At 31.1% G+C, this 18,975-nt stretch overlaps 2 protein-coding genes across 3 annotated transcripts in view; one reads left to right on the top strand and one right to left on the bottom strand.

Annotated features, from left to right (window-relative positions):
* LOC106469022 (tetratricopeptide repeat protein 1-like) overlaps positions 1-8,592 on the top strand; it is a 24,890-nt gene extending 16,298 nt beyond the window's left edge. For both annotated transcript variants that reach the window (XM_013929477.2, XM_022398159.1), the window contains exons 5-7: positions 3,432-3,580; positions 4,453-4,507; positions 6,830-8,592. In XM_013929477.2, coding sequence (XP_013784931.1) covers positions 3,432-3,580; positions 4,453-4,507; positions 6,830-6,954 — 329 coding nt within the window. In that variant the 3' untranslated portion in view covers positions 6,955-8,592. The remainder of the gene's footprint in view (positions 1-3,431; positions 3,581-4,452; positions 4,508-6,829) is intronic.
* Positions 8,593-11,914: 3,322 nt separating this feature from the next.
* LOC106469031 lies at positions 11,915-14,723 on the bottom strand. Its single transcript, XM_022398267.1, has 2 exons — positions 14,637-14,723; positions 11,915-13,412 (listed from the first exon to the last, which is right to left on the bottom strand). The coding sequence occupies exon 2, from the start codon at positions 13,231-13,233 to the stop codon at positions 12,229-12,231; it is 1,005 nt and encodes a 334-aa protein (XP_022253975.1). The 5' UTR covers positions 13,234-13,412; positions 14,637-14,723; the 3' UTR covers positions 11,915-12,228.
* Between the last annotated feature and the right edge of the window lie 4,252 nt (positions 14,724-18,975).

Below are 18,975 nucleotides of genomic sequence, written 5' to 3' on the forward strand. Positions count from 1 at the left end.
TGCCCACCTCTTTCCATTTTTGGAAATGCTCCCTTATATACACTTACTTCTATATGTAACATGAATAACCATTCTGAAGCTCAGAATGTCCCTGTAGTGTTTTTCTTAGCCATTTTAACAGACTTGGCTCCATTTCTTTCTTTTGAACCAATATTTCAATGAGGTAGGGCGTGTCTGTAGTCTGCTTGAAATTTCATATTTTTTTTAGACTCAAATACATCTTAGTTACTAAGCTTTGTAAATTATAGTGGAGAGATTAATTACTGAAAATCACATATAAAATATAAAGTTTTTTCTTAAACATTGGTAACTATCTCAACATTATAAAGATTTCACTTATGAAATTTCAAAATGTTCTGATGCATAAAAGTGTTTTTAATCTTAAAATGAATATTACTTTGCATGATAGATAGGCAACATGCAAAAAGAAAAAAAAGAGACATGAGAAAAACATTGCTTTATAAACCTTAAGACTTAATAAAAAATTTGATATTTTGTATATGAAAGCATTGTAATGTTTACTGATAACCTACTAAATTTCATTAACATATGCTTACTAATTTAAAAGTTATAGCATAAAAATGGTTACGAGGTCAGTCCCAGGGACTGAGCCTGTGCTGAAAGAGTTAACTGTGCAAAAGATGTTAATAAAAAGTACAAAAATTGAAGTCATTTGATTTTACACTTACAAAGACATAGTAAAAGAACAATTAGAATATGATGGAATTGTTAGTAAAATTAAAATACACAGAAATGTACATATCTTTTGATGAAAAATAACAGAAGTTTTATTTTCATTTGTACATGATACACCTGTGTAACTAAAGGCTATTGGTTTTCATTATTTTGTTGTCAACTAATTTTATTAGAACCACTGGCAACATCAAAAGTTTATTTCATATATTTGTTTCATATTTTAGTCAGGTTTTAAAACTGGTATTATTTTAAATTGTTATGGAAAATAATACATCTGGTTTTGATTTTATATCTCTCCTGAAAAGAACAAGGCTTAAACTTTTTCTGTGTGAACAATAGAACCACCAGTTTCTGTTTTGTATAATGAAGGAATGGCATTTTAATGTTCAATTGAGTATCACAGTCTTGTGTAATTACATCGATCTTTATAAGATATCATTTTTCAAGGATTTTTTGAAGTGCTTATACAGTAAACACTGTGAATTTCATTATTTATACTCAGAATTTGAACTTAATTTCAAAATTTTTCTTACCTCAAATTAAAGACTTGTAACTTGTTAATTTTCTAACTTGTGAACTTTTTTTATTTCATTGAGACTGACTTTGACCAAACATTTATTAAAAAACAAAACACTTTTATTTGCAGAACTCTAATAGTAAGTATACGTGATTAGCAGTTACTTATTTGACACTTTTCTTTTGCATCAAATATTCACTATAAATTTCATAGATGTCATGTTCCTCATAAAACTTAAAACTGTCCTGATTATTGGATAGCATTAATTAAATTGCTTTTAATAAATTTGACACTGAAGCTTCACCATAGTTTTTAAGTTTATTTACTTTTTCATGCCATTTTATATATAAGCAGCAGAGTTTTCTTTTGGGATTGATGTGCTGTGATGAATCCTTTTATGGAAAGTATTGTTTTAAATATCTTATGGAGAGTACTACCTGTATCTTTTTCTTTAACAATACATAAATATGTAATATCCAATTTTGTATCCAAAAAAAAGTTTAAAGCATTCCACTAGCAGTTTTAAAGTTATACTGTACAAGATAACATACTGTATTGTGTAAAGAATACATTGAAATTAGCAGTATCTCAATATCATGGGGATAATGAAAATTATTAAATGGTCATATCATGTTCTGCTTCTGAAAATTTGTTAGTTGGATACTAAAATCAGGATTTGGTGATAGTTGAATTTAATCTTAGTATTGTTGCAATGTGATGGTAAAATCTTCATCATGCTGTACTGCATTCTTCAATAAGGAGCAGCACTGTACAGTAATAGGTGTTTATCATGTCATAAAACATCCTGAAATTGCTGTAATCTTATCATAATGATAAAATTAGCACAAAACATTACCAAAATAGATTAAATTAGATTACAAAAAGCTTGACTATTGTTCTTCAAGAGTAAAAATGAAAAAAGCTTAAAGAGTGTAGATAGTAAATGTCAATGAAGAAGTATATGTCATGTGAGTGAGAGTTGTTTGATGAGGTGGCCTGGACACATCCACTATCTAATGCTACACCCTTTTTTAATTGGAATTTGTCAGCTTTTATAGCCATTTCGACAAACACTTACTGCTCATGTGAAATGTACTTTTTTTTCATATTTATCACCCCACCCTTTTTACTCCTAAAGAAGTGGGGTCAACTATTTGAAAGTGCTCAAGTTTCTTGTTGTTTTGAAATCTACTGTAATCATTAGTGTTTGTTTAACATAAGGTGATTGATTGATAAACAGTTTGTGAGAATAACTATCCATGGAATAACTTGCATGTTTTTTTTTAATGTTTAACAGTGCAGAATGTTAAAATTTGGTACAATAACTCCATTAAGTGTCTTAATCATGGATTATGACAGTTTATTTATATTTGTTGGGGCAATGTTTGTGTAATTTATTCTATTTCCATTATTTTCTAATGGTCAATATTCTGTTTTGTATACATATAAAACTGTGCTTAATTCATCTACATCTTAATCCAAAAAATTCTGGATTTCTGAAGTACTGAATCGTTACCTTGTTTTGGTCATTAAACCTAATGAACACAGTAGATGGTGCTTAGTAGAAACTGAGTGAGTGCAGTTTGATTCTAATTGTGCAATTACAGGGACTTTCATACCACAGAGCAGTCAAGCTTTTCTCTTTTTTTAACATAAATTGTACATATAATAAATGTATCTATATTTTGTTGTTAAAGTTGAAGGACATGTACATCTATTTCTAAATGGCATTCAGATCAGTTATGTTGAAGTTTTTGTGTGTGATGCTATAGAACTTATGGCTTGGTATAATACCATGTGATATCAGAAAACTTTTTGTGAAACTAGGTCACAAATATTTGGTTATCACACAAGTTTCTAGGAAATAAGTTAGTTTCTACCTCTTATATATATATATATATATATATAATTAAAGGAAAAAAGTCAGTACAATAATAAGAGAAACGTCTGTTGAAAATTGTTGGAAAGTTTGGTATGTTAGAAATAATTTCATTGGATACTGAAGGAAGAAATTAAATGTAATACTTTGTAACTTTATGATTGAAACTGTAATTTTATACACAATATACCAATTTGTTTATCTAGGGTTTAAATGACTGCCTAGTTGGTCATTCAATAGTCTTTGTAAAAAAGTGTTTGTGTGTTACCATCTTTCTAAAAATAAACTATGGTGCAATGTTATAAGGATATATGGTAACAGTAAAATTACTTTATTCAGCTCTAGATTTGAACCCAAGCTATCTAAAAGCAATTCTACGAAGAGCACAACTCCACAAGACAACTGAAAAGTTAGATGAGGCTCTGACTGACTACCAGCAGGTGTTAGAAATAGATCCAAATATATTAGAAGCACGTGAAGCTTGTATGGTGAGTGGTTTGTACAAAATACTTAGAAATAAGTAATAATTAGTAGGAGAAAACACACACACACAAAAAATCAGTACATATTGTAAAATGTTTGGTAGGATGTTTTGCTAAAGAATACACTTTAGATTGCAAAAGTTGAAGTGTATGTATATAACAATTTTGTGTGCATAGACTGTACTTGTTTTGAAAACTATAATGAGATAATTGGCATGTAGAAATAAATGTCAAATTTTTCTCATTGTTAGGTTTGCAGAGAAAATGATGTGGAGTTTGTTAAACAGTGAAGTAATTGTTTATGAAACTGTTTGAGTTAAAGTACAGATGTTTAAGACTGAGTGTATATATAATTTTGGAATAAGTAAAATATTTTTGTGGTGATCAATGTTTGGAAACTATAGCAGATTTCCTGTAGAATTATTTAGACTTGAGCATTTTGCTTCATTATCAAAGAGATTTCATTAACTCTTTCCATATGGGGTCAATGGATTACACCAACCTTGTAACTACTAAGTAATCATGTAAATTGGAGAATGGGCAAGACATGGAGAACAAATATTACGATTCTCATACAAGGGAAGATTGATGATTTATTTAAATATTTAATTTTAAAATTAAGAAATTAAAATGTATGTTCAAATTTGATTTATTAACTACATTTTAATGCCACGTTTATTCATATGTATTGATAACAAAATAGTTTAATTATACTTTGAATGTAACTCTGTGAAAGGTCATGAAATGCACCCCTTGACTGTAGCGGGAAGGTTAAAATATTATGGAATACTGGGTGCAGTTATTAAGTATTTTCTGAGTACATTGTAGGTGTTTGTAATATAATATATCCAACAAGTATTTTGTTTCCTAAACTTTAGGTTCTTCCAGAACAGATTAAAGAGAGGAACGAGAAGCTAAAAGCAGAAATGCTAGGTATGTTTCTACATGTTTCTTTAAAGTACTTGTATTTTTGGGTTATGGCAAAGATTGTATTGAAAATCTAAAGGGTTACAGCAACACATCTAAACCTAGAAATTAACTAGAGCATGGTCAACATATAGATTACAAGGTTATGGATGTTAGAGAATAGTTTTATTAAGATAAAGTGACACATTTTCCCATCAGAATAGCATTAGGTGAAAATACAGGGCAGTTTTCATTATCATGATAACAATAAAGGATAATAGCTTAGACTTGCAACCTCTTCTTCCACTACAGATGACATTCTTTGTGATGACTATAATTATGCACTATTCTTCTGTAGCACAGTTTTCACTATAAGAGGTTTTTGTGCAATTCAATGTTGTTCTCATCTTCTTTACAAGCTTTCTAAAATCCATCAACTGTGCATGGCCAATGTTTTGCAAGGGCCTGTTGGAACAACCCAGAGGCACAGAATTCGGTGGGAGATGTTTACAAATGATAGAGCATGATATTCCATGCATATGTGCATTTTGCAGAGAAACTGGCATGTTGACTTGAACATGTAGCTTGATGCTTTTTCTTCATGGAGTCATACATTATTGGTATTTCTTTGAAGTACAGTGGTGTCACTACATTAGCTTAACATGCAGAGTTCACACAGGCATTTTAATCAACTCTCCAGATGTTTAAAAACAGTTGTAACCATCATAAACTCCTTGAAAAAGACTTTGTTGCATGTTTTTTATCATTTTGAAGTATTGTATCAATGGGAAGGTGGTAATAAATTGTTTGGACTTTTTTTTTTGCAGAAACTGAAGTAGATGTGCTTCACCCAGATGATTAAATAATAAATCTGTTTCATACTTCTACAGCTTTCAACAATTTTCATCTGGCTATGTGCTTTGCGAGGAGCTTGTGAACATAGCTTTAGTTTTACTTTTGTTGACTTAAATTTGTTTGAATTACAGTATCCACATTTCCAGTGGAGGTGCTTATTGTAACTGCAATGTACCTGTGTTCTTTTGTTACTTCTGTTGACAAGTTGTTTAAATTTTTTCATTATTTCTGTTGTATGACTGGTAGACAGTCAAGGAGCAGATTGCTTTTTTCCTACTGGAATCATACTTTTTTTGGCTTTATCAGTAGGGTTCAACGCTAAAGATATCCTTTTCTTTGAAACACTACAATTTCTTTCCTTTTATGCTTTTATATTCACAGTATAAAAACTTTGCATCAGAAAGTCCTGTAATGTGATTCTCCCAGAAGGATCCAATTTTAAGTGCCATCTATGCTTACAAAATATCACGCTTCCACTGAATTGCAACAAGAGGATCAGGGTTGTTAACATGTGTAATAACAAGTCATGGGTATGGCCAGAGGCAAGGTGATCAAGTATGCATATTGTAATTGTAGAATGTGAACAACTCTGTACGTATTGATAACTAATTACTTGCCTATCTCTTCTTTTTTTTTTTACTATATGTAAATGATGGAAAGCAGAAGTGCTAAGTCACTTAAACATTGCAACTTAAAAAGTTTGTCCTACTATACATCTGTCTGCAATTGATGACCATTAAAATGTTTCAACAAAATATTTTGTAATATTTTTAATCATTGTACAAAATGATCCATTAATCTAAAATTGTAAACAATAAACATTTTAACTAATCTTTGAGGTATATTTATCAAAGTTTTACTTTTGAGAGTGAGGGTTTTTGTAAATGTTTATTGATGTAAAAGATGATCTAAACAGTTCATTATAAAACACTGTCTTGTGATCACCTAGATTGCAAGTCTGTGAAACTACATACAAGTGCATACCTCTAGTTCATCTATTTTTTAAAGAATATAGTTACTGTAATGTCTTAAAAATAATATAGAAGATATTTACTCTCATCATTACACATTTTACTTGCTGTACAATATTTCACATTATAGTCCAGCTAATAAAGTTAAGTAACAATCAGAGGGTGTATGGTAATTAAATAATAGTGTTGAAAATAATTGAAGCTAATTTCATATTGTCTAATATCTTGTAATATAATAAAATATACCAGTGAATTATGTTATCAGTAAAAAGTTCTATTGGGTTCAATTTATGAACTACCAAACATATTCAGACTTTCTATTTTTCTTGAAAACCTGTAAAATAAAATTTTATTACTAAGCGTTTTATGATCTTTTTATAGGAAAACTTGCATGCTATTCAATAATTACATAATGAGATTCAAGAAAACTTTGTATACTTATCAAACTTAAAGGTTTATTATGAACCAAGTTTTTCTTCTATGAATAATTCTTGATTGATGTTTTTGTATATAATATTACTAGGAAAACTGAAAGACCTTGGGAACATGATCCTCAGACCTTTTGGCCTGTCAACAGACAACTTTAAGTTTGTTCAAGATCCAAATACTGGAGGTTATTCTGTGAACTTTCAAAACAACAAACGCTAGAAAATGTGAATAAAGCTTGTTAAGAAAAATATTTTTTAATGTGTTTTTCTCACTACTAAGTAACATCACTGGACCTCAGAAGCTTGATTAACATCTTTTTATTTGGCCTGATTGATATAATACCATTAGGAATTTGCTTAACCTCAATAGAATAAAACAGAAACTAAAGTTGACCAAACATTTACCTTACTTATATATATGACTTTCAATATAAGAAGAATAGATAAGTAACTACGTAGAAGTATATAATCATTCTTTTATGTGTGTGTATATATATATATATATATATATATATGTTACAGGTGATGGCCAAAGTCAGGCCAGTGTCAACAATGACTTGGACAATGTTGTCATTTCCCTCTGTTCTTGGGCATTGAAGACTGCCAGGCCATTTGCAATATTGTTTACAAATTCTAAGTGACGTAGTTTTAAGTTTAGTAAAATACAGTACTTTGGTCATTGGCTGGGCATCGATAACATTGCTTGATTTACCTTGAGCCATAGTATCATTTCCTGGTAGATGTTGGTTTTTCACACAGTACTTTAGGACAAGATTGGCTGGTGAAATTGGACATTGCTGTCATTGGCTAGATATTGTCATCAATGTCCAATAACGAGGAAATGACAACACTATTTGGCCATTGACGATGTTGCCTGTAACATATACGTACACAAATGCACATAAACAAGACAACCTTGATAAGCTGATGAATCTGAAAAAAGTGGAAAGGATGTTTAGTTTCATATAGTGACTTATATGTTTAATTACTTTCATACACACATAATATTGTTTTGTGATAATTTTCAACTGCTTCATTAATTTTACATCTAAATATAAATTATTAGTCATTTTATTGCACACAGAATTTCCTTTATGATTTGATAGCATATCTGTATTCTAACAGTGTTTAAATTGTATTCTTAAAAACATTTTTGCATGTGTTATTATATATAACTTACATTTACTTTTATGATAAACTTTTTTGAAAGCTTAAATATTTGCTGGAATTAGCCAACATACTGTAAAACTCACTTAAAAATAATGTTTCTGTCTATATGTGAACTGTAGCTGTAGTTTAGATACCAAATGTTGAACTTGTCTTTTTTATAGGTTTAACCTGAGATACCCACCACATATAATAGAATTTGATAAATATTTCAATATACATAAAAGTGAAATTTTATAAGTTGTTGTATTAGGAGAAAATTTAACATTTTAATAGTTAAGAAAAATCTAAAATAAAGTGTAATAGCTGAAATAAAACTTAATCAAACTATTTAATAGCAAAGTAATTTGTAATGTTATAGTGAGAAAAGAGAGTAAAAGAAAGGTTAGATTTGGAACAGTGTACCTTCTTTATGTAATCTTTTAGACTTGATGGTTACTTGTTAAGATGTGATACATTTGCATGCTTTGTGAAATTTCCAATACATGGTAATTTTAATTACAGGGAATTATTTGTATATTAATGTTCTGATATATTATAAATAGCCTTTTTAAGAATTACTAAGTTTCAAAACTTGTGTATTTCATACATTGAGGTTAACTAGAGATTATGTTGAAGAGACCTGCCTGTATAGTCTGGTGTGTATGAACTGTGAATGCAATCTTATTGAATAAAATTGGTTATAAGCTGACACTGACACAATTGGATTCATGTATTTGCACATACTGTGTAACAATTGCTTATATTTAGGCCACTAGCAGACTATGTTTCAGAAATGTAGGGACACAAATAACTAGATAAATATACATGCTACTACTTTTATGATTTTGGATGTGTGTGCCACTACAAGATGTAATATTAACTTTCACATGAGCAGAATTCTTGGATTTATTAATTTTTCTAGAATGAAGTTTTGTTTGAAAGATGAATTCTCAGTCACTTTTAGATTGTAAATATCATATTCATATCATAAGTTGGCTAGATTTACTTAGAAAGCATAACAAAATGTTATTTCAAGTGTAATACTGTTGACCGGTTTTAAAGCTTTTGGAATGAAATAGGCTTTGATTATAACTTCAATATAATATGATATTAATAGTTTTTAAAGTATATTTATATCACTTCCATAAGAAATCGAAATATATTAATAAGGATATAATACTTAATTTGTTTCACATCTCAGTTTTTGGCAGTTAACAATAAAAAAAGGTTAATGAATATTTATTTTCATGTTTTTAAATACCTATCTGTTTCCATGGATGTTTCGAAAGATACAGGATTTTATATCCTGTAAGCCAGCTATATGAGATTAAAACCAACAAATAGGCAACTAAACATCACTTTTAAGTATAATCTATTTATCCATCTTTCCATGAAATTCACGATAACAGCTTGTCAATACAGATCTGGTGTTATGAATTCAATTACAGACAGCTGCTTTAAGAACCTCAACTATCTGGAAATGTTTATGAATGACCCAAAAAGGTGGGAGCCAAAGGGTGTGAAGTCCGGGCTATATATTACCAAGGACTTGAATCAGTGTTTCTCAAAATCAGTATAATTGAAAATGTTCTCTAATTGTGTTGATATGTCACATATTATGAAAATATACAACATATAATACATGAGCAGCTAACTGGTATTACTCTTTTTAATATCATTAATTTGCTGCAACTTACTGATGTTCACAATATAAGAATGTAAATATTTTCTTTGACTGAACATTGCTAATACCCTACGAAGACAGTTATGCATATTAGAATTTCATGTTTCTTCAAGGTTTCATGATAATGCTAATATGAGCTGACATTATTATATTTAATTAAAACATATATTTCAGAAAAATATAACTTATTTTTTTAGGTAAAAATACAATAAAATGTCACATTAAAACTTGAAATACTTTTAAAACTTCTGTTTTAAGTGATTAGATATACTTAGAAAAGTGCATAATTGAATTTCAAATACACTGCAATGAGAATTATTTTGTTCACAATTACTGTGTGTCAAATTAGACAGTTGCAATATCCAAAATGATGGTTGAAATGCATCTTGTAAAAAGAAAAAGGAATTGGTTGTTGTTTTTTTACCTTGATTTCATTTATCATTAATATTTATCACATATCCCTGTATTCTTTGTTTCATTACCCACACCTTAACCTGGTTGATGTATTTAATGCACTTCACATTTAATACTATTCTGTACCTAGGAGTTAATGTTGCTCTATTACTTACGGTTATTTTATCAGTTTCTGTCTTTTTAACAGGATTTATATAAACTTCAAAATTTCCATCATTTGAGTCTTTGTTTACCTCACCCCAAAACTGCATTATCTTCCCTTGAAATGCAAAAAAATTTCTATTTTGTTTTAAAATAGTATAATATTAATAATAGTAGGTATGGCCACCTTTGGCTTTAATGACATCATCACATTGCTACATGAATTTCATAGGATTTCATGAGACACCTTCTGGTATTTGTAACCAATCTTCCATAAGCACTATATGCTGTGGGTGAGCTCTGATGCATTGTTCAAAGACACCCCACAGATGTTCAGTGGGATTGGGCTGGTAAGAAGAGATGTGCGAATTTGTTGTAACGATCTTTAAACAAATCCTGTACAACATACACTTGATAGGTGGTGGCATTATTTGACCTGAAACATTCCCTTCTGGATACAGAATTATAGAATTAATTTGGTCTGCCGCAATGCCTAAGTTTTCATATGACGGAATTAGAGGATCACAACCATGGCAGCTAAGTGTATCCCCAGACCATGACACCACCTCTGGCAGTCTAGCTTATTGGAATTATGCATGTGGAGTGTAGCACTTAATGAGATCTAAACAAATCATTCTTTAAATTGTTCCCCCACAAGTATTCAAATGAAGGCTATGGTTAACTTCTAATACCAAAGTTGGTGATACTTTTCTGTGATCAAATGATGGTAGTAGGATAAAAAGCTTGAAGTGCCATTGGAATGACAAGGATTGTTTCTGTTTACCTCACATTTGGAAAATTTAATATTGAACTGAAACGTAAGTGTTTTGTAAGTAAAAATAGTCATATTGGAGTAAGTCATAAAATGAAAGGGTGGTGACCAAAGATAAATGTAAAATTATGGTAGACAAGAGATAGGTCTGAAATTTTATTTTTACACCCTCTAATCTGTAAATGGCAATTTAAAAGAGTGGTAAAAACATATACAGTGAAGCGAAATGTTATCATTTTTGTTAGGTTTAAAAGAAAACATAACAGATTCACTAACTCAGGCGTTTTACTATAATTTATTTAAATAAACTCGTTCTGTCCAAATCATTACTTGACGAGGTTTTAGTGCCTTATGGTCGTATTAACGTCATCGTGACTAAGATGAGTTTGACTAACATGTACATGATATGAATGAGTAATGTTTAGGATCTCCTGTCGGCCATTTCTGGTCCCTTTAGTTTTATGTCACTTCTTGTTTGCATGTTTTTTAAGCGTTTGAATTTAAATTGCTGCTGAAGAGACACCCAGAACGCAGTCGATACATTATGCAATTATTCTATAAACAAACGATACTTTTAAAATCAAGTTCAGGGATTAACGAATTTTATGGGGAGAAAAACTGCGAAAATGGCTGTTATATGTAGTTTAAATTATTTTTTTTATTATTAAAACGTGTAAAATTGGTTCCAAAATTATTTGCCCACCAGTGGCACAGCGGTATGGCTGCGGACTTACAACGCTAGAAACCGGGTTTCGATACCCGTGGTGGGCAGAGCACAGATAGCCCTTGTGTAGCATTGTGCTACATTATTTAAATTAAAATGGTACATCGATCAAAAGTTTGAAGAGACAGTCAAGTGAAATATTTTTGAGATATTGCATATTACAAATTTTTAACATGTGTGGTTATGTTTTTATTCAATAATTAATTTACTATTCTTGAAAATATTACTTTTGCAACATTTTATTAATATACTGATTAAAACAATAAAGTAAATCTTCAGTTTGAATCAGTGAATAATTTTATTTCTATTTTTACAATTATAAATATATTTACAAGCAGCTTTTCTACCAATATTTACTTTTTCTTACAAGACTATCTTTTAATTCCTGTTTTATATATTCTAGAAATGTCATTATCAAAACACTAATTTTCATATAGGCAATTCTTGGCGTCCACGAAATTAAAATACTTTCGACAACAGAAAATAAAAATATTAGACTTGTAATATCGAAACTTTGCAGATTTCATTTTTATATACTGAAATACAGTTACTTAAATATCTAAAAAAACTGAAGTTTTCTATACGAAAACAGAACCAATTATTTGCTTTATTAACTTACTTCAAGAGTATTTTCTTCTAAGTTCTGCAGCCAATTAAATATCATTATGTTCCTCTCGTACTTTGTGAGTGGCCTCCCCTTTTCTCTGTCTATATCCTTGACCGTGAGAGTTAGGTTCTTATTAGGGCCACGAAAGCTGAGAGAAGGAAGTTGTACGTCCCTACGGTCAAGGTCTGAAGATATTTGTACCTTAGGAACGTTGACACGTGTTTCCCGTTGCTTGGACACCTTCAAAAGGTTAACTTCGCTGTGTGTCAGTCTTTCTAAAGCTTTGTAGGTAGATAAGATTCTACGGCGTATGTATCTCTGTCTAACTTTTTTGTTCACAGAACGGACAAGCTCTGCCGGAGTGATGTTAGAAGATAAACTGCCAAATTGAAATTGAGGAAGAGGGGATGCCATGTGAGAAGATGAAGCGACATCACCAACAGCAACCCAAGTGGAGAGGGAACGGGAGGTGTTATCCAGACGTGCATTGGAAAGATCGAATTGTTCCCAGTCACAGAGAGCGAGCTCCGAAGTACTTGGTCGTAGAGATCCACTCTCTTCTGTTATAATTTGGGTTATATCTGAAGTACTAAAGCTCTTCATCAGGCCCAGAAAGGATGATAGTGCTCCACAATTACGGATCACTTCAGTTTCTTCTTCGAAGAGAACTTCCCCTGATATTGTTCTTTTTGTAACAGGTGCGTGCTGCTCCGAGGGAATTAGAAATAAGCTTCCTTTGCTTCCACGACTGCCTTTAGCGCCTGCCCGACCCCAAACGAATTCTGCAGGTAAAGGGCTCTGTCTCAGCGACTCCTCCGGCCCTTCTCCATTTCTTGATGTCCTCATCATGCTGCTTCTTAATTGACCAATCTCAGATCCGAGACTGGATAAAGATATCAGGGACAGGTCCGTTGCAAATGAATCATGGCTAGGAGAACGCGGCACCACTGTCGTACCACAACTTGGAGGAGGAAGTTGAGATGTCTCTTCGGCTTTGGAACTATTCATTTTTTTCTACGCAAACGTGATATTAGTTTTTTTCACTGCATAAAACTAAATTTGTCGTTATACACAGTGATAGATAGAAAACACACTTATTTTAACGTTTTATACTTGAGGATAAGTAATATTGTAATTAAAGAAAATAAAGCCTATAAAAACACGAATCCCATATTTCATGATTGGAACTGAAAGAAAGAAAAGTAAAAAAATTACATATATTTGAGATTACAAAGAAAATAAACTATCTGCATAATTTTAAAATATATTTCTTTATATAGTAAGATTGTCTATAGTTTAAATTAATTAATCTTTTACGGCAACCTAACAAAGTTCATAAAGTAAAAATGGGCTAATTATTATAAAGTACTCAATGTACTTTAGCGATTTATTAATGTAAAAATGCTGTTCTTGGTAATCGGGAATAGCCAGATAATTTTCAATTTGGGGCATGAATTTTTTATATTGATAGTTCCAGAAATCCAACTGCCAAGTGGTATTCACATATATGATGTTTTAATGAGTGGAGAAAAACTATAGAAAAAAATACTTGACTAAAGTGATTACGACGTTGAAACTTCCTTGTTTAGCACGAATGTTAAGGAATAAACATTCACTGCTTAACAGTTTTGTTTTAAATTTTGGACACCACTGCATAATAGATATGTAAATTATAACATGTGGGTAATTTTCAAAAGGAATGTCTTGAGACATATTATTTTACTAGTTTTTCATCTCGGGCTTTTTAAAACATAAGGATGCAAAACACATGATAGTTTAAATTCAATTTTTAATATATATAATTCATTATAACTAATTCGCTTTAATATGTTAAGTTTGATACAGATTTCACATCTTATATGGTATGGGAAACTTTGACTTTAAAAACATATAATTCATATTGGTAGCAGTATACATAAATATAAATTGTTTTCTATAGGTTTACATTATTACACGTCTAAATGTCAGAAGGTAACGAACAATAGAAAATGAAGTATGTCGCTCAGCAAGAATAGATGAACTATCCAAAACAAATGTGTTTATTAATGGCGTCACAACTTAAAATTTGTCATGATGGTTTGTTATGGAAAATACACAAACTGTTATTTTTAAAATGTCATACAGTTCAGATAAACCTATATTTGAGCTTGGAATCACGCTATGGACATTTATATCTCACGGCCATTGCCGTTAAAATCAATAATTCGTCTCTACAGTAAACCCTCCTAATATACGTATGACTTTCGCTGAGTGCAGCGTTATTATGGCAACTGTTAGGTTTGAAATGACCTGGGTTATGTTTGACACAGGCTAAAACTTTTTCAGAGGTATTTCCAAGCAGTTAAAAATAAATACATATGTTTACACAGAGAAAGGTTTAAAGAAACATGGGAGTCATTCCAGTTACTTACCCTTCGTCCACGAAGTCTAGTCTTCTATGGCTTTAGTGTACCAAGAAACTACATTCGACGCATGCGCTAAAAAAAGGACACTTTATAACATTGTCTTCGTACGACCAGAACGTTCACAACTGTTGTAATAATCCAGTGAAAGCTTCAGATGATAGAACGCGTCAAAAAATTAGTATTTTTCTCATGGATATGTGGATATCCACATACGTGTATTATTGTGACAATATAATGCGCTGACGTATAAATTAGTTACATAATGGGTAAGCTGACACTCAGCATTTTGACCTTATAAAGAATATTCACAATGCAACAATGATCTCTGTTATAGTACACAACCAGTAACATGATCCACAATAGCTTTTTCATCAAGTTAATCTGTCTTGAAGTACTTATGCTAGGTTTTGTATGTCATGATAAACGTTTTTTTGAAATTGTAATCTATAAGTCGTGTGACGTACTTAAGTTCACCCTCTGTATCGAAAAGCACAACAACTACAAACATAATCGTTTGTGTCATGTTATTAAGTCTCTACGTTATGAAACGAAGTAAGTGTATTACGTATATATGTGTGTCAATACATTATTCAAAAATGTTAAGAAATACTCTCTCAAACCTGGCAGTTAACCTTTCAAATCTGTATTATAATTACACAGGTATGCTATGTGACGAAGTACGTGGAGTGTGTTTTAGGGTCGATGTATTATCCTAAGAAGTCTATATTGAAATTATGTTAGATAAAGATATGTTGGTTAAAAGTAAAATGTAGTCGCCCATTTATAGAAAGTTATGTATATATTTTTGATATACTGTTACGATATGAATAACAGCCAAAGGAATATTCGTCGTGCGTTCATTTTTCTTCTTTTTTTCAATTGTCGAACAGTAGTACGGAATCAGATCTACAAATGCCATTAAAGTATTTCACTAACGGCACAAATCAGTATTTATTTACTTGATTTTAAGTTACAAAAAGTACATTTTCCTATTAAACCTGCAAGAAACCCATCGTACACATTTTACCTATAACATAAAGAATGACATAATATATATGTTTAGATATGGTGGACAAACATAGAACCTGCGTAAATTTGGTGTTAAAGAAATTGATTGAGTTGTGAGGTCTTAACAACATTTGTGTGTGTGTTTAAACGTTGTAATATTACTTTATTAACATTCTAACAGGTTGTAAGAGTTTTGTTTTATTTTAAGTTATTTAACAGTATAAAATATGGATTTATTTTTTAAATTTTAGCACAAATAAAGTTGTCTTATGTGCTTAACTAAATGACTGACTCTCCCGGTTTAGGGTTAGGCATTGTTCAAGTGGTAGAACAAGCAAGGACAAAGTCACGTCAAAATGGAACTTTACAAATAAAACAAGTTGACAGGGAAAATTATCTTGCAAGAGAACAGGGCATCATAAATTCTTACAACGAAAGAAATTGTACAAGACGATGCATTTGAGGCTATTAAAGATTTAGATATTTCACCAGAACAGGTGATGCAAGCCTCACGAGTATTTGGTGGGTATATTTTCACTACCTTCTTGAAACAGGTATGAATGATATGTGTCAGTATTTGAAATTAAACCAGCAGCTTTAACTCCAATGAAAGTTGTTATTTCTAAACACCTAAAATAAGTCATGGATATATAAGGAAGTTGTGTTAAAATTTTGGAAGGGTAGTCGGTCCTATTTGCACGTTGTCTGTGTCAACACAATGTCTAGAGTTTACACACGTTAAACTCTTAGACGACAAGTGTATATTGAATTGATTGAAGATAATGATTTTAAAAAATCCCAAGCCAATTGAATTGTTTTTGAGAAGGTTATAATTATACATTTTATGTAAGTTTGTCGATGCAATGTTTCAATTGTAAGGCTTATGGGCGTGTAAAAAATTCTGCCCTCAGTTACTTAAAGGAACGTGAAGAACCAGGGACTGTTAATTTAAATAATGGAGACATGACACAAGAAGATTCTCCCTCAGTTGATAACAATAGAGTTGGTCAGCGCCATACTGATCTAGGGACAACAGATATACTAGTAAAAGACTGTCAGAAAAAGAAAATGAACAACTGTTTGTTGATACTACCTTAGAAAAAGAAGTATAGAACTAATTGAAATAACTGAAGGATATTGTGTTATGAAGAAAACGATCTTAGAAAAAATATAGTACATAACCAACTGAAATGACTGAAGAAGATAGTGTTATGAAGAAAACGATAGAAGCTCAATCAGAACAAGACAATGTATGTATGTGTTAAATTTACATTCTAAGTTTTTCTTTTTCCCTTTTCTCTTTTTTCTATGGCAGTTATTGCTATATAAGATGTTAGAGGTTGTTCTACAGATATGAATAACCGAGTGGTTAAAATGATATTATGCGTGTAAAAAAGTGTAAAAGAGTCTCTAGATGCTCCATTAACGCTTACAGAAATAACTGTCGCTTGCCAATCATTAGCAAAAAACTAAATCCCCTGGATGAGTGGTTAGTAAAATTTTGGCCTAAGATTGGTATTTCTCTACTAGAGGTTTTTAACGAAACTTTAGAGACAGGTGAATGTTCTAGAAGTATGAAAAAGTAGTAATAATGTTAATATCTAAAGAGAGAGATTTGACAAAATTACAAATTGGCGACCCGTATCACTTCTATACACAGTCGAATCAAGGAATAAAAGTATTTGGAGTGTATTTAGGAAATTCTCTGGTATGGGCTCAGAGAAACTGGGATGAACTGAAAGAGAAATATACTAAACTTGTTACAGTCTAGAAGCGTTTTTGACTTTTTTATCATTAAAAGGAAAAAAAAAGAATTCTTAATCAAACTATTAGTAGTATTATATTAGATCTGCCTAAGAATTTGTTAACTAATTTGCAAAACGCTTTTATACAATTTGTTTGGAGGAAAGTTCATTGGGTTAATAGAGATGCTTTTATCTTACCTTTTGAAGAAGGTGGATTAGGTCTTTTATCCTTGAACTAACCAACAATTTTTAGTATTTGTTACTTCGAAACAGTTCACCTATCCGAATTACAATTGAAACTATTTTCAAACAGGCATATCAACGTTGTGATTTTCTTACAGTTCTTTTAATGGTTAGGGAGTTCGACTCTCAATATGAATCCCTGTCCCACCAAACATGCTCGCCCTTTCAGCCGTGAGGCGTTATTATGTGACGGTCAATCCCGCTATTCGTTGGTAACAGAGTAGCCCAAGAGTTGGCGGTGGGTGGTGATGACTAGCTGCCTTCCCTCTAGTCTTACACTGCTAAATTAGGGAAGGCTGGCTCAGATAGACCTCGTGTAGCTTTGCGCGAAATTCAAAAACAAACAAACAAAAAATCTTTTAATGGACCGTATGGAATCACGAGGAACGTTAGGAATGTTTTATAGCTCTACTTTAAAAAGGTTGTGCAACGTTAACATAAGAAGGAAAATTCAAAATTATTCTGTTCAAGCACTTCTTAATGAGCCTCTTTTCTTGAATTCTTATTTGTTAGATAATACAGGAAATCCATTTTGTTATTTTTCGTGGCTGATAAATAATGTGGTAACAGTATCAGACATTGTAGGTAACGAAAGAAATAGATGGAAAAATACAAGGTTAATCTTGCCGTCACAATTACAGAATGATGAAAATGAAGAGCGTTTGAAACGTTTAATAATTGCGATTACAATACAGTTTAAACACGTTGTTAATCCTACAGGAATAACTAGCAATAGTGAAAATTTAGCTAATAATCAACAAGGTAATACATCTAGTTTTGAATCCCCAGTAGCAGAACAGGAAATTAAAACCTTGTACAGCGATTTAGTAAAAATAAAATAATTTTTTGAATGACTATCATCCTAAATTACCAAAAAGTCGGACCGAAAAACGTGACGCGGATATACAGTAGAAACTTATGCACGATGCAGTACCTAACCCACTATGGTTAAAGCGAATAAATGTGACTGACAACGAATTATATCCGTATTGTAATACTATGATAAGTAACAACTGGCACATGTATTTTAGGTGTATTGAAAATGAGCTTTTATTAGACATGATTTTAAAATTATGTTCAACAATTTGGGGAAGAACATGTGAATCGTATGATTATTGGTATTTATGTTCTTATAAAAATTGCAGTAATTTCAAATTAATTAAGGTATGTAATTTCATCATTATTTTAGGAAAGAATATTATATACAATTATTTGTGTGAGATACATAAAAATCAACATATTCCGTATTTTAAGACATTCAAAAAGAAATTATTACGTAATTTCATTAATAGGCTGAAGTCACGGATTACATTAGAAAAAATTTGGGCCGAACAAAAAGGTGAATTAGA

The sequence above is a fragment of the Limulus polyphemus genome, unplaced genomic scaffold (genome assembly GCF_000517525.1).
Source record: "Limulus polyphemus unplaced genomic scaffold, Limulus_polyphemus-2.1.2 Scaffold93, whole genome shotgun sequence".
In the NCBI taxonomy this organism is placed as follows: Eukaryota; Metazoa; Arthropoda; class Merostomata; order Xiphosura; family Limulidae; genus Limulus; species Limulus polyphemus.

Excerpts from the sequence above, each read along its gene's own strand:
- LOC106469031 (XM_022398267.1), bottom strand. The coding sequence starts at position 13,233 with ATGAATAGTTCCAAAGCCGAAGAGACATCTCAACTTCCTCCTCCAAGT.